The sequence below is a fragment of the Zosterops lateralis genome (assembly GCF_965231275.1).
Source record: "Zosterops lateralis genome assembly, chromosome: 6".
NCBI lineage: Eukaryota > Metazoa > Chordata > Aves > Passeriformes > Zosteropidae > Zosterops > Zosterops lateralis.
The window spans coordinates 25641745-25669137 of NC_139761.1; the positions used below are offsets into that span (position 1 = coordinate 25641745).

The following is a 27393-nucleotide window of genomic DNA, read 5'->3' on the forward strand; positions in this document are numbered from 1 at the left end:
CATGAAATTGTAAAGCATTAGCAACAATCCAAAATCCTCATTAAAAGACTATGATGATTCAAGGTTACATAATAAAGTAGAAATATGTTATGTTTATACCAAATGATTAGAGACACATTTCATTTCAACAGATTGGTCTTCTATTGGGTATATTCATGAAAAAGCTCTTCAACCATTTCTTGGCACCAAGTCCAAACTCTTATTTCAAGGGATATAATTTAAATGCTGAGACACACAGATGCCTCAGGGTGTTATCTTTTTTAGTCTAATTCATTTGGGAGCTCAGCTTTCACTCTGGGCCCTTTCAACTGGGACTTTGTTGTTTATTACACATAGAAACTTTAAAATCTGTTCTGCAGACCTTTGTGTGTGTGTATCTGTGTGTGTGTGTGTGAACTTGTATCATGGAGAGCCAAGGTGTCAACGTCCTTAAACACGGTACAGAAATTAAAAAGAAAATTGGAAAATGTCTTGCTCACAAAAGCATTTGAAACTATGTCTGTTTTCTAGACATAGAAATTTTTTTTTTTAGGGTTTGAATTAATCTGCAATGATTGTGGTACATTCTAGGATAAGATGAGGGAGAGGAAATCCCACCCTGCCAGCCTAATAGAAAGGGGCAATCTCCAGGCAGGCCACTATCCTGTGATCCTGTAAAACATATGCATAGGTTTGTGTTTGAGCAGATCAATGGTTCCACTGACTTACAGGACTGTTAACATGATTGAAATTTAAAGGTAGGTATATGGTACAGTGTTTTGCTGAATTTGCTGAAATTGTGCACACGTTTGTAGGCTTGAGGCTTGCGACTGTTTCTGCATATCTGAAGGAACAATGAAAACCACTGTCATGGCCAACAAGCCAAACCTCTTCCATGTGCTTATTTCCTTTTGGGCACATATTAGCAGATGTGGTATCACAGTCCATATTAATCTGGCTATTGTCTCTCTCCAAATGGTGTCCAATCCTTAACAGTTGATTCTGAAAACACATAGACTGATCGTACACTCTAGCAGCAAACTCTCTTCAAAACAAATAGTTTTTCTATTAGTTATTTATCACCATCTGAGTTATTTTTTTCCTCTGCACGTGCTTTTCTCACTCCACTAACTAATAAAGAAATCCTAGATTATTTTAGATTGTGAATCTTAGATGATATAAATTCTACATTTGCAAAATAGACAAAGATTAACATAACAAATTTTAGGCAACAAAATTCTACATCCATATTTTACGCTCTCAAAGAAAAATATTAAGTTTTAGAAATAGCGGGTATACTAGCTAAGATCTTGTCTCAGAGGGAAGCTAATGTCTGGCTAGTTTGTGCACTGACTCCAGGATTATGAAGAAGATCTCTTCATTCAGAGGAAAGTAACAAGATGCACCCAAAGACTTGAGTAATGCCACTCCTGCTCACTGCTGTTTCAAGCAGGCAACTGCTTGGAAAAGTAGGAGTACTATTGATCTCACCCCTGCTGATCCAACAGTCCACTGTGAGCATTCATTTCAGTTAAGTGGCATGGCTTCTGCTCCATAGTCCCTGCAGCTGCCAGTAACTCCCCATTGCTCCATAAATAGTGCTTACAGCTTGCCCAGCATGGATCCATTTTTCTCTGTTTTCATCAGTGTTGTGCTTGCTTTACTGTGGCACCACAAAGAATTTCGTAGCTACCCCCAAGTGCCAGGAGTCAAGCCCATATATTCAGGGTGGGATACTTATCTCCTTTTCTGCAATCCCAGAGGAGAGATCCCAATGTCCCTGACTCAGAGAGCAGCCTTGGCAAACACCCAGATAATTAATCTGACAGTTTCAATCAGCCGCTCTGTTAATTCCTTCCCATCTTCTGTTTTCTTTGCCATTTCTCCAGTTTTTACAGTCATATTCTGCATTGTAGCTGCTAAGAAATCCAAGTTCTGTCAGTCTTATTTCATTTTCCATGACTGGAAATCCTGCTTCCTCAGTGAGATCACATTCACCTCCCAGAACTGGCAGAAGTATTTCTACTATTTGAAATTACTTTTATAAACTACTTTTAACAGATTTTTAGTAATGACACAGGGGCTTAAAGTGGAATTACTGTAGCATATATTCAAGTACCACCATATGCATTGTGCATTAGCATGAGATAAAATCCATCACAAACAAAGAAAAAATGTTGTTTTCAGCTTAAAAATCAAAAAACATTAATAAACTCAACACTTTCTTGCTCCTTTACCACACTTTACCATGTCTTATCAGCTCTTCCTATGTGATTACTAATCAGTGCACCTCACCTGATGAATTTTACAGTTTTCAGTGATGTCTTTCTCAGGCATTTGAAAGTTTTATTGCTACATGAATATAAAGGGAAGGTTTGAGAAAAATGTTTAATTAAAAACCCCCCACATATACAATTTAGGGCTCATAAAAATGCCAAACTCACAGCAGAGAAAGCATAAATCTTCCTAATTTGGCCTAAAAGTTGATCTCATATTTGACCTGATGGAACAGTTCGTTTTTCACATCTATTTGATTCCTGGCTTTTTTTTATGGAGGTTGCCAATAAAGGTAGCAGTAAGTGCAGGTGATTTTGTTAAAAGGGAATTTGTTCATTAGGAACTGGATAGATACCAGCAACTCATTTCACAGAGGCCTTTGAAAAACTCTGCAGTGGTAGCAGCTTTCCATTACTACCTAGGTAGGTCACAGTGAAATCAAAGACTTAGGGAAAAGTTTTGTTCTAGATCCCATTCCTAATCCCCAGAGTTCTTTCGCCAGATGCCAGATTATACAGCATCTGGATACTCACTGGGTAGAGTCTCAGGCAAAATCCCCAAACTTTAATGCCATTGTCCACTTTTTTTGTGACCTTGTGCAAGCAACTTTCCACGAAGCAGTTTTTCCAAGCATAAAAATGAGAATAATATATCCACTTTTAGATAATGCTTTAGTAGTGCAGATGGTATTCTGTCTAATAGTCAAGTAATACTATTAAAAACGTATTGCAGCAGTGCAGCAATGTGGCAGCAAAGACCACCTCATAATTGAAATCCAAGATTATTTTAAGTTGTTTAAGATCCCAATTCAGCAAAAGAGTTGAGTTTATTGTTTTTAATAAAAGTTTATATTGATGTGCTATCCTGATCATAGGTACTCCACTACAACTGAGTAATTATGATTCCTCATATCAGAGAGCTTCCACACAATATATAATATGCAATGGTTGCTTTCACAAGAAAAGCTTGCAGTAGTCACCTTGTTTCTTCCAATTTTTGATGGTAAGTCCCCTTCACAAAATTTCTTTTGGCTACATTACCTTCCTTCTTCCTTTCCAACCTTTTTCCCATATGGCAGACTTCCATCAACGGACCCAAACTTATTACTTGTAATTTCCTTCTCAGATATTTTCACTCTGCTCTAAATACCTAGTCCCTGGATTATATTTTTATTTTTCAGGCCTCGATCAGTCCCTCTATTTCCCAGGTCTTCCCCCACCCCACCCACAGCCCAGACCCCCGTGGCAGGCCCTGCCAGAGGCCAGCTCCTCACAGCCCTGCCTGGGCATCAGCCCTCCTGACCTGACCCCAGCCCACTGCACTGCTCGTCCTCAGGGAGATGCCCAATGCCAGGGGCTGGAGCTGCTCCTGTGTGGCCCAGCTCCCCTCTGGTGTGGTGGGATGGGCCCTGCCATATCCTGCCCTCACAGGTCATAGTGCAGAGCCCTTGGTGCTACAGGCACCCAGCCCCCAGGGAGCAGGCAGTTGAATTTAAATCCTCTCTTTCACCTTCCGAGATCACCCGTCACTATCACATAGAACACAGCCCCCTCCAATCACCTGTTCCCATTTCACTGCTGTCTCTCCCAGTATGCCCTTAACCAATTTTATTCTACAGTTTTCCCACCTCTAACTGCAACAGATCCCACCTCACTAGCCTACTATCTAGGCCATCTGTGCTTCTGTTCCATTAAACACTGAGCATGATAGCTGTAATCTGCAAATTAGTTCAAAAATGGAAAACTTTAAAACTTCAGACAGAAAAACTTGTGGATGGGAGGATGGAAGAGCATAAGGACAGGCATACAGGTCAGACCAACGTCTGTCTAGTCCCAAATCTTGCCTCTGAGAGGGACGGTGAAAGATTCTAAAAAACAGAGAAAGCTTAGAGGAATATTTCCTGGTGTATCTTCCCCGATTCCAGAAGACATCCTGCAAATTACAGTTTTAAATTTACCTTTATCTTCTAAGAATGTAATGAAAATGAAGGTAGAGATGATGAGAGTGCATTCAATGCCCTCCTACAACACCAGGATGACATTGCAAGAGTCAAAAATTTCAAAACTTCTTGCCAAGCCCATGGAACAAAGAACACACACAACTAAAACAAAGAAATAAAGGATCTAAAGGCTGTACCTATTTTCACAGTAAATGATATTGAGGTCCATATTCACACGAGTGACAAACATGTGGCAGTCAATCCTGACTTCATTAATTGTAGGAGGTGGCAAAGCATGAGCAACGACAACCAGTCCCATGATTTGGCTGGGTACTGTCCGTCCGTGTGACAGTGATACTCTCAGACGTAACCGGCCTGTTATATGAATCACCTGGAAAATAAAAAAAAAAAAATAAAAAATACCCAGTGAATTCTGAATGCAACTGTGACATCAGTTTCTTTTAAAGGATAGCTTTAGTGCTCCCTACAGATCACTTAACACTGCCTAAAATTGTACTAACTGCCAGTATCATTGTTAAGCTTATTAATACTGGCTGTCAACATGCCCTATATGTCCTCATGGCAAAAAGAACGTAACAGGCAAATGCTTCACATTCATCAAATAAAAAATAAGAACTGCTGTGGTGTTGATTTTTGCTGTGGTTACACAAAGAAAGAAGACAACAACAACGAAGTAGAAATACAACAAAAGAGAGGGACAGAACTGAAATAATGAAGCTGGAAATTAATAAAGTAACCCTTTTATAATATTTGGAAATTGAATATGACACAAGAAAGACCAGCAGGTTTGAAACATAATGAATTTTATTGAGTTAGTAGCCACCTACATCACTGTTCACTGCCTTAAATTTCTTCTTTGTGGTTGGCAATTTGAGAAGCAACAGCCTATGAGCCTATGATCTATGAGCTCAGGTGCAGGATGGTCTTCCTGCATCCACAGTGAAGCATTTAAAGATTTGGTAGACATGTAATACCATTGCCTAGTGCACTAGGCATGTATGGAGAGGTCTGAGGATGGTGGTTTTCTTCCATAAACACAAGATAATACAAGAAGGTGCTCAGATCCAATAGCATCCTTAAGAACTGCATCGCCCTTGTAAGAATGCTGCCTGAAATAGAGTAAACTGAAACAGAGTAAACTGAAATTCTGGGAAAAGAATAATTCACCTCTTCCAGTTTCACTCCTTCGGGAGTTCCGTGTATCAATAAAGGGGTTGTTTTATCCAGTAAAAGAATATAAATACAGCATATTGAAATGGAAATGCAAAATGCAGTTCTGCTACTCATGGATAAGAGAGGCACAAGAATTGGCAGTTGCAGGCTGTCACAGATTTTCATCCTCAGAATGTGGTACATCATCAACATTAAGAGAATACTTCCAGGAGATGAGGGTCCCTTTCTCTATCATCCCAGACTCCCTACCTAGAGGTTAGCAGAGAAGTTGGTTGATTCCTGGGTCACAGGAGGAGGTGACAAAAATGGAATAAGAAGTGCACTGATACTCATCTCACAAAAATAGAAGACAAACTCTTTACTTCTGATCTGAGATTGATAATAGAAAGTGAGAGAGAAGAAAATCTGTCATTTTTAAGATCGCAAATCACAAAGTGCAACCAAATTCAAATCTAATTCATGCTAGTAGATCTGTGATCTAAGACTTGAAACTTGTTTCTTTTTTTTAACCTAATCATTGAAACATCTCCTTTTACCACTATTTCACATTTCAAGCCTAGCCAGTGTGGTGAATCTGAATGAGGAAAGTGATTAGCTGCTGTGTAAGGCCATTTCAGTTACAGGTTTCTGACCACCCATGTGTAATGTAACTATTGCCTAAACTCCCACTTAATGCACCTTTCAAGGGCAAACTATGCTATGAATATTTGAAAAAGTTCCTAAAGGCAAAGATGCAAAAACAGCATTTCAAATCCACTTTAATTATTTCTTTTTCTTAAAACCTCATTAACTAATGAAGAAATAGCTAAAAGAAATAGGATTAACTTCACAGGAGGGGCAATAATAGTATATGTTGCTCCTTCGAGCTAGGCTTGCATATACATCTGCTTTTTATGATTATCTGTCTCTTTTTATCATGCAGTTTCAGCTTACTGCAAAACTCAAATCTGTAAATGCTTGAAAAATGCTGATGGATAACTGGTAAAAATGTGAAAATTTATCTTATACTGAATGTGCTATGCCAAAGTATAAATTTTCTGTTGTTTTTTTCATAAGAGTCCTTATGCTAATATGTTTGAAGTTGGTATGAACACTTCAGGGAATTTTTAAGCTATATCACATATATATATATCTTCTTTGTATTTTCTAAACCTTCATTCATTTGCAGCTAAATATCAACATGATTTGTTTTTTGAGCAACTCTCTATTCAGGCAGTACCTCACTTTTTTTCTGGTTCTTTGTCTGAAATACATTTCAGATGTAATATTGCCCAAGAGACAGTTCCAAACATGCTAGAAACATCATATATTAACATTGTTGAATTTCAAGAGAATTTGCTTCCAGATTCAAATTATTTAGCTTGTTCCTAATTCTACCATGGATCAAAACATGTCCTGAATTCCCATATGAAGTCAAATTTTAGGGGTCAGCACTCAGTTGCACTCTGATTCTGTACACTGGGAAATGTACAGCAAACTACCCATCAGTTCCAGTGCCTGTGTGCCTCTAAAGAAACTGTATTTCCATGCCTGAAGTCCCTTTCTATGACAACATTAGTCAAATGCACCAAGTGGGAAAATCTAATTGGTAGTAAAAAACAATTCTAACTGTCATGACCTTGTCTATATTGTGAGTATTGCCACTTTTAACACTGGTTCATTTGAACTGGGATTAGGTGTGATAGGAATTATAGGGTCAATTATCTCCTGTAGCTAAAATTAATCTCTTTATAATTCAATCCCACAGCACTAGTCTATCATATCCTAAAGCAGTATTATGACTTTAATGAAGCTAAATTGGAACAATAAACTGTTTTATGAAGGACAATACTTGGCTCCAGATGTAAATATTTAATAAAAATTTGCTAGGAATATACTGAAAATCAAAAGTAAATGCAGCTCTCTTGTGCAGTTTTCTTTATAAATGCCTCCTTCTGAAAAGTTAGTTCTAATCAATTTTAAACTCTATCTTCTTTCTAATAATGCCACATGAAAAGACAGGCACATTTAGATGTCACCGGATGACAAGACAGTGATACTGTTCTGTCTATTACAAAAAGGTGGGTGAATGCTGTACTCCTGATCACAGCATCATCAGAAACTTTGTATGTCAAGAGCTGTACAGATTCCCTCATCATTTCTTTATCTACCTCCCAAATTAATAATAACAACACTTCATTTTTATGTTGCTGGGAGCTGGACTGGGTTAACTGTCCAGAGACTTCTTTGCTCACAAACTGTTTATTAGTAGGTGCAACTATGATTCCATGAGTCATCCCATAGAAGCACAGGGAAATCTTCTGGTTGAAATAAACTATGCGACCTGATTGAAACCAGAATTTTGCTTAGGCCATTCTGATCTATATTATTGTTTGTAGTATAACCTTGGATAGGCAGGTGGGTGAAGAAAAAACCATTTTGCAAAACCAAAACTATTAACGCTGGGAAATTAGAATAACACACATACTGTAAAGATGTAATTCTGAAGCAAAACAAATACTGTAAAAATCTTCTGTACTGCTTAATTGCTTTGTTTAAAACAAACAAAAAAAATCTAAATCAACTTTGCCTGACACTCCAATATTGGAAAAAATTATTTGGCTTTTATTTTTAGCTGATTAGAAAACGGATTTGCAAAATATTGTAAGTACATGTAAACACATGAGTTTATGAGTGTGGGAGTGTTAACAAGCCACGCTGGTTGGACAAATATATATTTCTTTTCCCTGCCATATGCTCTCTTTAGTCATCTGTTAGTGATATGCACTTAGATGTGCTCTGCTAATGTCTCCTCATTATAAACAAGCACATCACAAAGGCCTTGATAAAACCTTCCCTTTGTCCATACTTAAGGAAAGTAAAGCCCAGGGATCGAAAAACACATCTGGAACCTGCTCATCATCCTTTAAAGCTAAATCTCACCTCTGAAGATGGAAATACTTTCTTTGTCAAAAGATATCTTTAAATATTGCACCCATTTTTTTCACATACATGTGATGTCAGAGTAAGGACATGCATTACCAGAGGCTATAAAAACCTGCAAGCATGAGAAATCTGTGAATTTCACCTTTCAGATGTCTCTGTGTGCTTCAAAACTTAAACTTCAATTTGAAACAAATTTCTAAACTACTCTTTTTGTTCTCTGTATAAATGACTATGCCAACTTATTGTGTATGTGAAACCACAGCACCGGCAGAAGTTGTCCCTCCAGCTCATTTAATGAGACATTACATTTGAAGTCTTAAAATTATTGCATAGAATAAATTTTTTTAGAAAACAGTCACATACAAAAATATCCACATGTATTTAGTGTATGCACCTATTTCTTTAGCTATTTTATAAACAACTCACACACACATTTATCCTCTGTTACAGGAACAACTGTTTCTGAAGGATATATATATATATATATATATATATGTATGTTTGTTTTGGTCTCTCAAAGATGTTATTTTATACTTCCAAAATCAACACCTAAATCTTTAAAACACAACCAATTTAAACTGATGAAATTGGCCAAAGAGATAGCTTACAAACTGTATTCATATTCTCTCATTTTTCTTTCGAAGTGTTGTGTGCTCCTCCATTCATTGATACACATACATGCATCTCAAAACCTGTCTGTGACACCAGTGAGACAAATGTTTTAATACTCTGCAAGGTAACGAGTTCCTACATGTTTTCAGGTGATTTCTAAAGTAAGAGTGAACACTTGGAAGCAGATTCTCCTCTGGACTTCTAAGACGAAATTGAGTCCAGTGTCATTGGCAATTTAACAATGAAATCTGAAAGTTTTTCCTTTTCTGAAAATATAACCATGTCTACCAATCTAAACTTCAATATAGTTTTCTTTACTTACCACACTTCTTTCTTGCCCATGTCGCACTGCAATCACTACAACTTTTCTACTTGCTTATGTTCTCTAATGCTCAAAAATAGTTTGTTTCTGTGATTCCACAGCCCCATTCTCATTGAGATTAAAGCCTGTTCTCCCAGTCTTCATGAAAGCTTTGGGAGAAGTTATCATTGGCTTATACTTATCATTCAGCAGTAGCTGGGATCTGAGAGGTCCAGCAAGGCTTTGTGTTTGCAGTTCCTGTAATACTTTCATATCCCTTTCTCAAACTTATAGCATTTCTATAAACACTACAGTATTACTAACAGGAGATCCCATGGAGCATGACATTTTGGTGTTGAAAAGAAATGAACCATTACAACTGTAATATGTTGGATCATCCTACATGTGCAGCAAGTCTGAGATCTCCCAAATGCATCCAACCTGTCCATGGGCTGATTGACTCTCTATCACGTACACTTAGTTTAACACACGGAGGACACACTGGGCTTGCCATATGCACTTGACATGATGGGTTTCATCCACCACGTAAAGTAAAGTTTATAGATGTATGTTCCTGTTGAATCAATGTTAGATTTGTTATCTCTTTCAATCTATGAAATAACCATTTTATCATTTTCCCTTGTTAACATCAGCCATCTCCAACTTCATAAGCATCATCTATCTTTTCTCTTGAACGGCATAACCAAATAACGTGTCTATTTATGGTTATTGTTCTCAACTCTTATTTGATTCAAAAATACTTCAGTTTTAGCCTTGAAAAAGTGCTTGTATGCTGAAAACCCTGTCTATCTGGGTTTTTTTTTCTACTACAGTAGTCCATCTAATAAAGAACATTGTGTCTAGACACCAGCCTTGTCCTATTATATCAAGTCTGCCCCAGAACAAAGAAAGGTAGTATTTAGTGCAGCTGTCACTGATACATTCAGAACCATGGTGGATGAAAATAAGACAAGGCAATGGTCTGTGATTTCCTGAGAAACAGCTTTGCAGTCAGTCTTGATTGAGTTAGGCAATGAATGCTATGTGAAACTACTATTCAGAGTTGTGGTCTTGAGCACCCATCCAAAGACTACGAGTCTGATTTCAAGGAGGGGGAACATTATTCCTAACACATACATAGTTTCAAGGTCAATAGCCTCTTTTCCATCTACAAGTACATTTCAAATCCCTTCAAATACACCTGCAAAAGACAGTCTGAAAATGGAAATGGTATTTACATTTAAACAGCATATTTGGTCTCAAGATGTATTTTATTGTTAAAAAGTCAATACTAGTTTTTTGGAGACACTTTAGGCTTTTGCCATCTTTCCTCTGTTATCACTCTCTCAAATAATAAGATTCAAAAGCTATTCTACTGCTTAAAATAGTCACAGGCAGAATTTAGGCTAATCCCAAGGGTTTAAAAAAAAAAAAAAAAGTATCCTTATGAGACCTCAAACTTATTGGTGCTTAAAGACAAGCATCATGTGAGAAACAACCCAGTGTGGTAGGCTCAGTTCAAAGCACTTGCTCAATCCCTAAAATGACTTGAGTAGAATATTATTGATTGCATATGAGAATGTTGAGATCAGCAGCAAGCACAATAGCCACAGTCACTTTCATTCAAGTACACTACAGGGAACAAATCTCTTCTGTGCTAAAGTTACTATTTTGAGCACACATGCAACAAACTGCTTGTTCCTCAACCTTAGGATGTAGAAGGTTTATCTCCCACTTACCTCTGTCTAGATAATAAACTAAAGAGAAGGGAATGGGGACAGCTTTTTAACTTTCCAAAAAGGAATGAAGGTAAAATAAGAACGTGAGATTGCCCAAGTTACATTGGCTGGGCTAAGGCTATCTTAAGAATACTCTGTAAGAGTAATGGAAGACTGTTGTATGATAAACAATTCCTAAAGCTGCCATTAAAAACAAACAAGCAAAAAGAAAAGCTTTTTCAAGAATGCACAAATATTTTTCAAGAGATATCAAATCTTAACAGACTGGGAAAAGAATAGCAGAGCAGAGGTACCTCAAGTATTTATGTATCCTTTAGATTAACACGATTAGATCCTAAATTTATGGCTTTTCCATTCTGCTATATGACACATTTACATTTTTCTTATTTGGGATACTAGATAAGCAGTTACTCTTCAGCATAGCTTAGCACAGTGTTCTGTGCTGTATATGGGCACATATCTATCTTCATTGCCATGACGGCTCTCATGTCACAATTCTGAGGTGCAGTCTTGCACTGGTATACATTGCAGTAGTAAAAGTTGCATGATCAAGTCAGTCTGTCCTTTCAAAAGCCCATTTGTATTGTAAAATATGTTAAGAGTAGGACATCCTTTCCAGTGTTGTGATTTTTCATTAATTGCAATGGATTAGCAAGCTGCTTTTCTCTAAACAAAAGATGTAGAGCTGACACTCCTGAAATCAGCTTTATAATATACACTCAAGAAATACTGTGTTGAGTCCATTGCACATTATAATTTTTCAGTTATTCTGCTTTGTGTAACTGCAAAGGTTTCCATTTTCATAATCAGCCCCTGCAATAAGAACTCTAAACTTTCCACTTTTAAAGAGCATTCCTTTAAATATATGCAGTATTACTAATTTAAATTATTAGGTTTTATTTTAATACCTTTGAACCTTTAATAGATGTCTTATTAACAAATCTACCAACACTGTATTGTCTTTTCACAATGCAAAACTTAAAAGCATTTGAAGATCAACATTAAAAAAAGAAACTAAATGAAATCAACACACAGGAACCTGAAAAAGTAGCCATAAAAATTGGGTTTATAACTGAATACTTTTTGAAGTAATTGGCACAAAGACTGTTCTAGTGCAGATTGCTGCAAGAGCGCTCTTGGCAAGAACATCATAAGCACTAGCAAAACTTTAATATGCTCAAACAGCCAAATACAAACTGACACCAGGAACCCATGTGTGGCAACAAACAAAAAAAAAATAGAGTATTTCAATTTAATACAAACCTACATACAAAGGGATCAATTTTTACAATTCGTGGTTTAGCATACAATACAGCTATCCTCGGAGTGAATATAGAGGAGCTATACATAAGAAATTAGAATTATCAATTCGGGGGAATTTCTCAAGAGTCCTTTTGATATGTAATACAGCAAATATAATGACTTAGAAACCAGACATCAATGCATTAAATGAGATCAGGTTGAGATCTATTTAGAAAAGACAGGTTTAAGCTGGAAAAAGAATCTCTTTGATATGACCTCCAGAGCAGACCATTTGCAGAAGGATTCAAGATGAGCAGATTTACCCTTGAATATATGTTTGCTTGACAGCTGCTTTAAAATATAAACTCTAAAATTTTTAATATTGAGTTATTGCAGAATTAAGTCTATGTAGTAAAAAGTATTAAGAACCTCGGATTTTCTTGCACTTTTTGCAAATGTTATAATGGATTTTGTTGGACTCAGAGGAATAAATAAAACATAGTTAATTTAAAATCTAGCTAACATAAATTACTTATTTGTAAATTATTTCTTATAGAATCTGGCTAATGCTGGTCAAGCTAGGAATCTGGAATATCTCAGAATTTTCAGTAGTCTGCACCCCTAATTTGTGGTCAATACTCATTTAACCCTGAAACTCCAAAGATCAGTTCACTTTAACAGATTTGCCACTTCAAATCCCTTGGTGTTCGAATATGTTGCATTTTTTTCCTTCATGGAATGTTTGAAGCTCACTTTAAAAATAATGCCTTGAGGATATTTTTTCCTTAATACTATTTAAAAAAAGTTGAAAGCATTTAGCTATTGAAGTGTGCAGGGTTCCAATAAAGGAATAGTTGTCCCTGCCCATGAGCAAACTGTATTGCTTGAAATTCAGTATTCCAGAATTCTGGTGCTTTTGCCAGCAGGGAAATTTAAGCCTAAAAAAAGACTTTTGTTGCATCAGTTTCAATGCAGTTTATCAGAGTATTGGGAGGTGGAAAATGGCTGCATCATTCTGCAACATAAAGGGTGAAAATGTTGTTTAAAAATGTTAGTTTCAGCTCTTTATGTCGAGGTGACCAAATACTGCTGCATTAAAGACAATTAATAATAAATATACTTCAGATATAGTTTCTTTCTTTCTTTCTTTGCAGGGAGAAATAAAGAGGTTATTTTGGGTTTTTTTCCCTACTGTTTTGTTTGATGTAGTTCTTAGCAGTCTAACAATTACCTTAGGTGATTCTCTGCAAGGACTTGATAAGTGAGAAAGGACTAGATAAAACAAAATATCTGATATTAATGTATTTTCCCACATACAGAGAAAAAGATACAGAAAATGCTGTTGTCTGTGAAGACAGAAATGGATTCCCCAAGTCAACCTTGATTAAGACAGGAATGTTTATGTTCTGCTCAAGCTCTCCACCTGTGGTTGCAGCACCAGAACTCATTCTGAAATTAGTAAAAAAAAATTACATTCACTCCTCCTAATTTTGTGGCAAAATAGGTTGAAAGATCTGAGTTTTGCACATAGTAAAGCAGGGACACACAATGGAGAAGGCTGAGGACTATTATTCAAATGCCATTAATACTAAGGTTCCTCTGCTTATGCTAATGGTGTCTGGTGTATGCTCCTACAGTGAAAAGCAATTGTTTTGTTTATTTTAATGCTTGTATGCTTTCCCCTGGCATGGCCCAATTTTTTGCTGGCTGTATACAAGCACACAAGGTCTACCCACAGATCTTGGACAACAGAATGTGTGAGCTTTCCTGCAGAATGCCACAACTGTTGCAGAAGCAAAAGTGGAGATAGGAAAAAAAGATTAATTTCCATAATTAATAATATGCTTTCACTTTCCTCACATCAATGACACTTATATGAATCTAAATGAAAAATTTTCAGTATAAAGGGGAAAACAGACAGTAAGGAATATGACCTGATTTTATAAAAATTACAACTGCAAATTTCAGAAAAACTTCTGCAGGTGAATAGTAATGCCTCCACATCCAGATCACAAAAAGAAATGCTCATAAGAGGGGAGACAAAATTCTTCTGGTATGCCTGCCAAGATCTAATGTCAGTAGTTCTCTGACTGTTCTCAGAGTTAATTTGAACAGTTTTTCAATACACCTCACATAGTCCTGATAAAGAAAGTAGCACTGAAACTGCAAATCCCAAGCCCAAAAGTGGCTTTACAGAGACTTGGACTGTGGGAGAAGGCTGGGACCCACCACAACAGCCCTTCTAGAGGAGCAGCCATGTGTACTGTCATTAGTAGACAAAGTCCATCCATACAAGGGATGAGATTTCTCTTTGAAGAAAATACTTTTATCCATTTGAAGATGGATGGTCTTTGCAAAGCTCTGACCTTCTCCTTGACAGCTACAAATGGACTACTATTTATGATTTGTTTCTATAATCCGCTTAATGCAGCAAGCTAAATTATAGATAGCAATTTATTTGTAAAAATCATAATAAACCACCATTGTTTTAAATGCTAAACATGAATAAATGGGAAAGAAAAACTGATGACACAAGGTTCGTGTTCTTGAATCTACACCAAAGAATTATGGCAGACTCTTGCTTTATCTGCATTGAAATCAATTTAGTAATTTTTAATTCACTGATTTTCTGTTGTTTGCTTAACATTTATTAATTGATTGTCATTCTCATGCAATTAATTCAAAAGTTGGCAAGTTTAACATGCAGAGATTAATTTTCTTTTACTAACCCACCACTTAGAATACTTTTTTTGGAAAAAGAGGTTACCAAGAAATTACCTCCACATCAATCATATTTATAAATGAAATGCAGAAGGGGTGTTTCAGGCCATCTGTCAATCCACACTGAACCTTTCCTTATAATTGGCTAAGATTTTCTATGTAATTCAATAAAATAACTCAAAAAAATTAGGACAGCTCTGTCTTTCACACACTGCAATCGTAAGCAAAAGTCAGTTTGAACATCTAGGGCTTCTCTCTGCAAGGCTGGGAATTTTTCATTTAAGAGTATGAATCTTAGGTCACACAGAAATAAATGGGGTATAAAGGGGGTATGCCTACCCCATCATCCAGTGCTCACAGGATCTGCACCTTTACAAAAACCTACAGGTTGCTCAGCTGTCAAGTGTTTCTCATCTGGAATGAGAGCCATTCATTTGCCCTTCATGTCACACTCATTTATGATGGCTGAAATGTTTATTCAGAAGAGGAATAGAGATAATGAGCAAGGTTTCTTTGCTCTTAGTTACCAGGGGCTATTCAAAAGACTTCAGATTCACTCACTGTGTTCCTCATTGCAACACAAAACAGCAGAGTGAAAGGAAAAATAGCATTCCCTACTCTCATTATTTTATTATGGCTTTCACCATACTTGGTGTTTAACTGAAAGTCCCAGTTTCTGTGTCTTTTTTCGCTCTGTGTGTCACTTAGGCTGATGCTGTAAAGTGGACAAATTGACCAAATAGACTTTTTTATAGAGAGAGGCAAGGAATATGTCATAGATAACAAATATCTTTGTGGTCTATATAAGGGTAGAACAGACTCAAACATTTTGATCTCAAAATGAGGATTTAGTACCTCACAGACAACACAAATGTTCAGAAAAATATGCAGCTAAGTACAAGAAGACACACAGAATGAATTCAGTATGCAATGCAGACTGTAAGGGCGTGCAAGCTGTGATGCATGGAGGTGCTGCAGGGCTTGTAGGAACCCAACCCAGACGTTTATTTATTTTTGCACAGAAAATAAAATGTGAGCTTTCTTCTCTCTTCTGTAATGTTGGTAAGAAAGCTCTGCAGAAGAAAACTAATCTTTTCTGCATTTGAACTAAAATCTGAAGTTAGCTCTTCAGTAACAACTGAGGGTAGAACATATGTGCACATTCATCTGTACTTTAATATCATGTGCAGCCCACTGGTTTAATGGGACTAGATCTATGGTCTATTTGTAAAATAAGACTTGAAAGCATCTAAAAGATTGTGAAAAATGTATACAATATTTAACAAATCAAGGTCAGTGGGCTTCCTATATAAAACTAGTGTGAAAGCCTTAGAACAGTATCTTTTAGATGGACTTTAAAACTTACCTATGGAAATTTTTACCAAGCACATCAATTCACTCTTAAAATCTATGGAATCATTAATATCTGGTTAACTTGGTAGAACTCTTCAGTAAAGAAAGGGAAATAAGCTAGAAACATATGTAAATTTTGAAAATTTTTGTATACTTTGACCTGGTGAGTCATTAGTAGCTCACTGCACATCCATCTACACCCTTATGAAATTCAGCGGTGCCTGGTATTTCTTAGACCATGTAAAACAGCTCAGGATTTGGCTTATTATCCTGTTTAAGTCACTTCTATTATAATTTCTCCACTTTCATCTACTTATGCGGAGCACCTTCCTTAAATCTCAGGTGAAATCCCCAGGACACCTCATACAAACATGTACTTTGGATAATTGACTGTCTGGTTTAATGGCTAAATTTAAAGCAAGTCAGGGCTATGGCACTGTATATTTTGTTGGATACATTTTCTGGCTTTGTAGGGTATTCACTGCATGATTTGATAAAAACTGAGGCTAAATGAACTCTACAATTTGTATTCCTACAGGCACAAATTTATTGGCTTGGGTTTTTTTTTCTTTGGCTCTGTCTGTAAGGTTCATTACTTACAGTTACTGCAGAATCAATTTGAAATGGCCAAAATCAGTGATGGAATTTATAGCACAATAAACGTAGTGCCATACAAGTGCTGCTACACATGAAAGGGCTTCAGAATATTTTCAGCAATCCTTCTACACAGCAGAGTGTTCTGTTTTTATCAATTTAACAGAATCACCACAGGTATATTCTAAGAGGTGTAATCCTGACAGCTACACAGCAGATTTTCTCTGAGGCAGATATTTTTACAGGAAAACAATATTACTGATAAAATCTTAGCATATCAGAACACAAAAAGGAAACTGCGCACATCTTTTTCTTTCTCCACAACAGGCATTTGTGGTTCCATTTCACTCACACAAAAAAACCTCCCTGAACCAGAAAGAGTTTATGAAGAAGACATTTCCACTCTTCTTGAGATATATATTAATTAATTATCAGCACTATGGCATGTGGAAAATATGGAGGGCATTTGTAGCTAAAATATAAAGTACAGCATCAGCAGTTGCCTGTTTCCAAAGTCTATAAAGATTTACATTTCTACTTAGTACATTTTTCTTTCCAAGTGTCTCTATTATAGACATCTCATATTTTACATCATTTTAAAGGACAGAAAGTTTTAACTTAAGAATGATGCATTGTGAAAAAAAGACAGAAAAGACAGATGGCAGGCTGTCCTCCCCAAAACTCAATTTCATAATATGCATGTGATTGCTAATAGGCAAGCACTAAAAAACAATTTTCCTTGATGGAGAAGAGCTGAGAAATTGTTAACATAGACTTTGTCTGTGGTTGCTCCAGTGATCTAAAGCTCTTCTGTGAGCTTTGTACAGTCAAAGTCTGCATCTTCCAACCATATAAAATTTTATGAATGCATATGACAATAAAGTGACTGAAAACAACCCATAATGCATATTTGGGTATAGAGAATCAGCTCCTTGCTTCTTTAGGGAAAACTGTGTCCAGTGCTCTGTTCCTAACCCTGGACATATGACTGTGGGAGATCCAGGCTGGAGCCAGAGATGCCAGAGACACCCTGTAAGTTGAGCCTCTCTCAGAGATGCCCTGAGAAACAGGGCTCTGCATTTAGGTACCTCCTAAGCACAGTGCTATGTCTAGTGGTGGACTGACTTAACCAACATAGTCTTTGTAACAGTGCAAAGGATCACAAGAATTGAAAGCTGCTGATTTTTAGGAAGAAATGATACATTTCTGAGCACTTGAGCAAGGAGAAATTAATGACAAATCTAATGAAATAAGAATTTCCAAGAAGAGAAATATTTATCTAATACCTCAGACCTTCCAAAATATATCAAAAGTGAGAGGGGCCACTGAGTGCACATGAAGTAAAATTGAGCATTTTGCTCATGCATAACAAATTCTTGGGGAAAATGTCCAAATTATTTGTGCACAGAATGAGACTTGTTTACATTGGCAGTGCAGAGTTCATTTCAGATTTAAATATTTCACTAATTTTGATTCCTAAAAAGGCTTATAACTATTAAATATTTTCATGCCTCTAAGAATTCAGATCTTATTTCTAAGAATAACTGAGAAGCAGCAACTCAACAGCAGATGAGCTGTGACTGTTGTTATCAACATATTTGCCTGGAACAAAATAATGTGATGATCCCATCACATATTTAATTGCACAAATTCCTTGAGTTTGATTGTGAAAAGATTGAAACACTTTAACAGGTTTGTCTTCTATACAGAGGAGACTTGCACTATTTGCAAGTATATTACCAACTCTGTAAAATGAAGCCATGGGAAGAAATACAAATTTCTTGAACTTTCTTTTGATGGGAGTTATACCTCAGTTTTGAAGGCACCAGCCTTGCATCCTATTGCTTTAATTTTATGCAGTGTATATTTCTCTCTAAATGTCCCCTAAAACAAGCAAGCAAACAAACAAATCAGTAGGAAAAGAATAGATGCCAAACTTTGGAAACATTGTCAAATAATAGTAGGATACACTCTTTCCCATGTATATTTGGATAGAGTGAGTCTAATGTGCTATATCATTTGGTTTAGGATGGAAAAACACGCAAAGACAGGAATTATAACTGAATATGTCTGTAAAAGAAAGGAGAATGGGAGGGTCTAATGTGCTATCAGAAATAAAAGTGAAAAACATTGTTTACCACTGATGAAACAGACCTTGTCTGTGTCCCTTTAATAGCAAGCAATTCACATGGCAATGAGCACAGAAAGTTCAGAGAATAAAATACTTATCCATAAAAAGTGAAATAAAATTTGTAACCCTCCTCAGGGTAACCTCTTCAGAACTCAGACCTCTTTACGCAATTTATATGAATTTTCAGTAAAGACTCCAGTATGAGGATTTTAAGATAATTACCACTTCTTGTAATACATTTAGGGTTTTCATTTGTTTGCAGTATTTTTAAAGAATTTTAAGTAATGGAGAAAATGAAGATAATTGTGCTCTCCAGGCTTATTGTCAGATACTGATAATTTTCCTTTAAGAAGGCACAAAATTCTTGGTTCTAAGGAAGAACTGACAAAAATGTATTAGTAAAAATTAAAATTTCTTATTTCATACTGGTTAGAGATGCATTAAGGTATATAAACTTTAGGGTCAGTATAAGCCTTGCTCAGCTTTCTTTAAAAGCATTGGGAGTAATAATGACTTCCATTTTATCTTCAGTGAAATAATACTGCTGAAATATCACCTCATTTTTGATGTCAGCAGTGATTTCTTTTTACCTCTATGATGTCAAATGGGAATTATTATTATTAGAATGACAGCTTCCTAATGATGCTGTAAAGAGGAGAAACTGAAACTCTTTCCACTAAATATGTATATTCTGTTTTCTCCTTGGAATAAAGCAGTTGGGCTCAAACACACACCATTCTTCAGTCAAATCAAGAGGCACGCTCAAACACTTAGAAGCAGCTTAAACACCTAGAAACAGAGGCATAATGGCTTTCTTCATTATATAGTGGTGAATATGCACTCTGAAGAGTAGAGAAAAAGGACATTCACACTACAACAACCCTCTCTGGGAACATTCATGCTCTGAAACACTCATGATCAATTTTCTGTTCTAGACAGTAAAATTGGCATATCAGTGTCCAGATCACTATCCAGGAGTCATTGCCCCAAGTAAAGCCAGGGAATGAAAGCCGCCTGTTCAACTACTGGCTTCATGTATGGCACACTGGGGGATGGACATATCTGAAATGCTCTGTGCCTTTTTTCCCTCCCACTTTGTCAAATGGGTAAGTACAAAAGAACGTTTCTTCATATGACACCAAAATGTATGAATAAGTTTGACTTTTGAGTAAATGATGGGCTTGAACCTTATGTAAACACCTATTCATGCAGAAAGTGAAAAGCAGATGCAAACTGGTGCTATCTCCATCAGCAAATGGGGTATTTTAATTTTCTAATACACTTTGATCAAACATAAAGAGCTACAGTGAATAATGATTCCCTACCAATTCTACATTTAGTTATGTGTTGCCTCAAAGTAGTTAGTAAAGTCCTTAGGGTGGACACATCTATGATGGACATGAAAAAATGTTAATCTAATTGGAAAAAGGTCTCTATATGTTTGGGGGTTTTTTTGATATAAGAACAGCAAAGCTTGCAAGGAGCCAAGCCATCTGCCAGATGAAGAGGTGGATGCTGCCAGCTCTGCTCTGCTCCCACAGAAAGGTGGCAGGAACAGCAGCCCCAGGAAACTCCCCTGGGCTAAATCCAAGGGGCAGGAAAATGTGTTTTGCTGCTGGTACACTACTTTGTTTTCTTTTTAAGGAAAAGAATTTTGGAGTAGCTCTTCTACAGTCAGTTGTAAGCCAGTTGAGAGCAGGAGTTCATCTTTTTCTCTTTGCTTTGTTTTTATTTTTTTTTTCACTTTGGTTGTTTGTTGTTTGTTTTGGTGAAAGTTCTGCTAAACTTCACACTATCTGGTCTGAATACTTTCTTCCTTGGCATCCCATTTTGTATATTCAGGGCAACCATCAAAACAAAGGAAATACCAGCCTGAGAAAATGAAGTGTGATGCCCTGGAACAGAGAGATGATTTGACAATATTCATGCACTAGGAAGAAAGGATGAGGTACAGCATGTAATCACAGTTGGCTCTGACACAAACAGCCATTGTTATCTTTGGCAAGTTACTTGATATCTTGGTATGTTAGCACTTTCCAGACTCAGATGAGCGTTGCAAAAGTACATTCATTAATATAAATGACTTTATAAGCAACAGAAAAAAGCCAACAAAACCAGAATGCTTTGCACAGGTAAGAACTGCACATAAAGGTGAAAGTTTGAAAAGGATGGAAGTCAATGTATGAAGCTATTTTTCAGCATACTTTTGGCAAAAGCTGTGAATTGCTGCAAGTGGTAGAGATAAAATGGTTAATAGCATCTGCATTTGCACATCTAAAACCATCTCTAAATTATTAAAAAAAGGTGGGCCAAAACATCTACTGGCAGCAGTTATAAAACAGTGAATTGAGGCAGAGATACAAGCAGCAGCACCTCTCTGTTCTAAAGCAAATCTCGGCTTTGTGTGCTTTTCTGTGCTCCTATTAAAGGCATATTCCCAGTCATTAACAGTAAACAGCAGTAAACAACACTGGTGGATAACTTAAAAAAAATAATGTGGACTGAAGACCTCTTTTTTTTTCAGTAGGCATTCCTACCTGGAAGCACAATACTGTTCTCCCAGTGTGTAATTAGAGGTATTTTCTGGTTCTCTCTGCTGAGATCTCATTGCTCTCATCCTGCTCACTGAGTTTTGCTATGAACACTGCAATGGGTCTCACACTGCACTGTGAGTTCACTTGTCTAGATAATTAGTGCTGCTTATGAAAGTGTATCAAACATTTTCTGTCTATGACTCAGTAACATTTGGTTCTTGAAAGAATACCAGATCTAGTTTGGAACTGCTCTCTGTCCTTTTGAATATTTTATTATATGTCAGAATAAATCTTGTTCTCAGTTTTTTCTCACAGTTATATCCACTGACTTTTAAAAAAGAAGGCTTCAGAATTATATTGCCTAAAAACCTGAATCAAAGGCAATTACTGCTAATTTGGTGATATTATCTTTTTATATTCCTTATACTTTGATAACAGAATTCATGAAAATAAAAAATCTCTCAAAAAGCAATCTGTGCTAACTTAATTTTATGTTTTCTTTCCTTCCAGAACTCAGAATTGATTTCCCTTTTACTCAGTTTGGAGCAAACCACAACTCTGAGGCCATCTGAACATTTAAGACAATATTTGAGGAGAAACACATACTGATAACAGGTGTCAGGATCAAAGCTTGAATATTTCTTCTACAGAAGATTGCTATTAAAAAGGCCTTTTATATAACACTAATTGGTTAATTTCAATAGCACTACTGCAATAATGAATGCATATATTAATTTTTCTAGATGGTAGAACAGTGCTATAAATCCTATTTAAAAGATACAAGGCCCTGATTTTTTTCCTTTTGAGAAGGTGGAATTAATATCTACTGAACTCTTAAAAAAATTGGTTAATGTATTTAGATGCTGAGTGTGAACTAAGCTTTTCCATCAATTCTCCTAATAGAATCTCACTGTTCTATATCAAGGCATAAAATGAACCCCAGTCTTCTTAATCTGGTTGCAGACCATTATTTCTTCAACCATATCTTTATATCTACAAGTAGATACTTCATAAGAATGAGATTGGCCCATTAGTATTTTGTTCTTTTTCCAAGTCCTGCTGCATCTTTACTAGCTAAGAGACTTCCTTTTGACAAAAAGGTCATCGATTTACATGGGTGAATTCTCCATCAGTTCTTTCTCACTGACAAATTACCTTTAAGTCTTCCCAGGGCTGGAAAGTCTGGGGAATGCATGTGCTGACATTTAGAGAACTCTTCATGTAATGCTTCCTGATGTTGGTTTCTTATTCCTTCTTCACTCAATTAAAGAGGTGTGGCCGTAACCATGTGATAAAATACTAAATTCTGCAGGTTTTTTTCTCCCTACAGAGAAAGGTCAGGACATCTTTCTGGGACATAGTAAAATACTTGACAGAAAAGATTTCAAGGGGAAAAAATATTAGAAGAGGAGGCAAAAATTTAGGCTAAGCTGTAAAGTGGGATAAATGAATTCCCTCATGTGGAAGATGGAATGAAATCTGTCTCTAACACAGGCCACGTACAAAAATGTACCAATCATTAGACTATTCCCTGCCTTCTCTTTCCTCCTCCATCCTATCCCCCTGACATAGAAGGTGGTTTTCTGCAATGATATATTGGGTCCTTAAAGCGATTTTGGAGTAGAGACATCTTGTTTCTGGATTCCAGTTGAATCTTTCATTTGGATGAGAAACAATAATTTCAGTTTTGAACCAAGAGAACATTATCGCAAGGTGAGTCTAATGTAATTTTGTCTTTCTAAAACAGTTTTTGATTCTCTTGCCCTCTTGGATTAATGAATCTAAATTCTGCCAAAACCTGCACTTCAAATGCTGAACTAAGATCTGCAAATCTTGCCCAACACTTCAAGTTCTTCTAAAAGGAAGAACAACTAAATAGTGAGCAAAGGAAGGAATAGCATGAAAAAGACTTATAGAACCATGACAGGCATAAAATTTCAACAAAAATTTTAGATTTCCATCTTCAAAATTGTCATTCAAAGAATTCTAACTTTATGATTTTAAATATCAAATCTGAGAGTTCAGTCTCAGAGAATGCTTAATTTAAATGAATTTTGTAGAAAGACATCATTGTCAAAAAAACCCACCAAAAACCAAACAAGTCATGAGGACTACAAGACTAATTTGTGAAAATGTTTTTCTGGAGTTTTAAGTATTATTTAAAATATTTTGATACACCTCATACAACTGATGTATGAAGTATAGCTAATCAAACGTCCTCCATTACTGAGCTGCAGAAATTAGATGTGCGACAAACCATCCAAATTTCTAAACAAAACTTACCAAACCATTTTTTTCTTTTTAGATATAGCAGTTACTTATTTTTATGCAGTCTGTCCACTGGAAGGGACAGCCTGCAGGTTTTCTAGGATGTTCTTAACTTTGCTGATAGGTCTTCAAGATGTTTAATTGCTAGCTTCATGGGAGATGGGGAAGCAACAGATATTGGTTATACCACATTCAGAGATTGCCACAGTGACAGAAAAGTACAAGGCAAGCTCCTCATGTTTGCTTATCCACCTCTGCAATAGTTTATAATGAGAGTGCTATTCCATAAAACAGTAGAAGAGTATGTATGAATTTATACTAGCATCTCTGATGAGTTGATGAGCTGGAAACAGCTGGCAGCTGCTGACTCTGATGCTGTTTTATGCTTTGACTACTTCTTGATCCCATCAATTAAACTTTGTCCAAGAGAATACTATCAGGTCATGAAAGTTCCAACAAAGAAAATTCTAGCACAATCAGACAGGCAAGTAAACATGACAAAACAATAATAGGATGCTGTAGAAAAGTAGAAAATGTATCACTGGTCCTGAAAAAAGTGATTTTGAGTTAAAATTAGCTTTGACATATGATTAAATCAAACAGAAAATTTGAAGTTGGGAAAACTTTTAAGTGGACAGAACTGTGACCCTCAAAGGCAGGAAAACTAATGGAAAAGGAGTTAAAATGAAGATAACATAAAAATTTAATACAAAACCCTCTTTCATTGATGAAACAATAAATATTGAAAAAAAAAGGAAGATGTGTTACATTTTCAGTGAAGAACAAAGAGTATGCCTCTCCAGCATGTATCTCAGACAACAGCTGCAATGGTAACACATTCTGAGTTTTGCAGTGAATGGAATTGTAATTTTTTTCATTTTATTTGTTCTCCATGTGTTTTATTATTTCACTAAATTTTATTTCACTGTTTTTAAAGATTTTAAGTTTAATAATGGAAAAATTAATAACTCTCTAGTACTGTATCTAAACTTTTTTCCTGCAAGCCTCTGAGCCTAAGAGCCTTAAGAATGTGAAATTCTAATTCAAGGAGAGTGCTAGAATGAAATGAAAGAGAAAGAGAGAGGAAGGATTAATCACGTAATCACTTTTCCACTTACACTTTTAAGGTAACATAATTCATGGAAAAAGGCCATTACCTCCATCTTTACATGTAATTCAGAACTAGTTATATCAGTCCAAGAAGGGACTATAAACAGCTTCTTCTCATGTCAGAATTGTCTAGAGCAGGGTTTCTTTGAGGCATATATATATATGTAAATTTATCAGTCTGCTTTTTGTTTTAACATTTCTTTTGATAGAAAATTAGTTTTGACTAGATCAACCTGAATGAATAATCAATTTCATTCTTGGAATGTTTTCACTTTTATGTGATTTTCATAAGGCAGGGACCATTCATTCTGAAAATTGACTAAGCACCTTGTGGACCACCTCAATCATTCGCTGTCTACAGGAAACATTCACCAGCAGTCCTCAAAGCAAAGAAAAATGATGATGTGGTTCTGAGCTCAGCAAGAATTGGGATCAAGACACAACTATTTCACAAAGATGAAAAAACTTTGTCATTGCTAGAGGACTGAATCCACAGGGAGCTGAATACCTTTGAGAGAGCTAAAACCTGACCCATAACACAGAGAGCTCCTAGCACACTGCTCCCAGTGAACAGGTGTATGCTGATTGAGGGGAGGTTACCCCTGAATCCCCTTACAAGAGCTCAAGGGAAGATGTGTGTTAGCCAAGAGTCCTCACATTTTACAGATGGAAAATTCAGTGCTCTGCTGTATTCTGAAGGTGTGGGGCAGTTAGCCTGCTGCACCAGGATCTCCCGCAGGAACTCTGCTGCCCGTGATCCCAGCTGCCACAGAGTTCCCTGGGTAAGTGCTTCCAGGGACCTCTGATGCAAAACTTATACAGCTTTTCCCACAGTCTTTGTTAATGTTATGCAACTATTCTTCCCTGTTGATAATTTCTTATAGATGTACATCCACAAGACTCATGAATCTTTCTTAATTTTGATAAAGTACATACCTTAATGAATTCAAGAGGCCTTATGCTTGTTCTAGTACTGGACTTTTAGAAATCAATGACTAAGATTCCTAAAAGTGACATTTACTCTAGCTTTTGAGCTGTTATTATGCCTGTCTGATACACCAACTGACAAGAATGTTTAAACATAGCAGTTCTTAAAACTCAGTTAAAAGGATATTCACTTGGTCCAACTCTTCTAAAATGAATGTACTGTTTTTCTGGGGCCGTGGATAATGATCCTTCCATAGAACACAGAGTGCCAATAACCATGCTTTTGAAAAACTGTCAGAGTGCAAATCATATTGCTGGACACAGCTGAGTTCAGCCTAATACTGCCAGTTACAAAATCCTTTAGAACATCAAAAAGCAGAAGAACTGCACAGCTTTTTTTTCCACCTGCCTAGGGCTTGTACACTGTTTATGCAATTTTACTCAAGCTGACTTGCCTCATGAAAAAATTTGGAAAAACCCCAATGTTTTATTTACAGGCAGTTTTGTTTGCTATCATATTTTTATCCATTAATTTTGTTCAGGGAAAACTGGCTAAAAAATGATATCTGATCTTTCAAAACTAATTTTGATGTACTTGTGACATCTCGGTTATGGTATTAAGTGCTTCCATGAGAAATTTAACAATTCTAAGAGAAATTATAGACATTACCATGTCTTTTGAGCCAAGGGTCTACTGTGAATTTTGAAAATTGTAATGTAATGAGAAAAACCCCACCTTGTGAAGCCAGCTTTTATGTCCTGTTCTGATGTTGGACTAAAATTAGATTGTCAGTAGTCCAAGAGAGAGAATGACAATGTCATTCACATTTTCATTTTGTTCCTACCTACATCTGGCAAAAAACATGAGACTAGGAAATCCACAGACAAATCCTCTATTTTTACTCATTATTATTGCATCAAGAATATCCAGCAAAACAAGTTCTCTATTAATCTAACTTTGCCTGAGCCTGGGTGGACCATGCCTAATCATGAGAATTAGTTTAACTTCAGTGACCTGAAAAAGCAATGTGATGCTGTTCACACTCCAGAGGGAAGTGAGAGACCTGACAGGCCTGAAAGAGGGGCCCATGTGGACCTCCTGAAGTTCAACAAGGACAAAAGCAAGGTCCTTGGGCCAGGGCAATCCCAAACATGAATACAGGCTGTGTGTAGAATGGCTTGAGAGCTGCTCTGAGGAGCAGGACTTTGGTTGGGATGCTGGGGGCTGGGAGGCAGGACATGACCTGGCAAGGCACACTTGCAGCCCAGAGAGCCACTTGTGTCCTGGGCTGCATCCAAAGAGGTGTGGCCAGCAGGGCCAGGGAGAGGAATCTCCCCCTCTACTCCATTCTGGTGAGATCCCCACCTGGAGTGCTGCATCCAGCTCTGGGGTGCCCAACATGGCAAGGACACAGACCAGAGTAGGGCCATGAAAATATTTAGAGGGATGGAATGTCTTTCCTATGTGGTTGGTAGAAAGGCTGAAAGAATTGGGGTTGCTCAGCCTGGAACTGAAAGATGGTAGGTTTAGATTAGATACAAAGAAG

General features: G+C 36.6%; 1 protein-coding gene across 6 annotated transcripts in view; it reads right to left on the minus strand.

Annotated features, from left to right (window-relative positions):
• NPAS3 (neuronal PAS domain protein 3) overlaps positions 1 to 27393 on the minus strand; it is a gene marked incomplete at both ends in the record, with an annotated part of 580623 nt that overhangs the window by 23401 nt on the left and 529829 nt on the right. For all 6 annotated transcript variants that reach the window (XM_083863228.1, XM_083863229.1, XM_083863227.1 and 3 more), the window contains one exon: positions 4393 to 4586. In XM_083863228.1, the coding sequence (XP_083719354.1) occupies positions 4393 to 4586 (194 nt within the window). The remainder of the gene's footprint in view (positions 1 to 4392; positions 4587 to 27393) is intronic.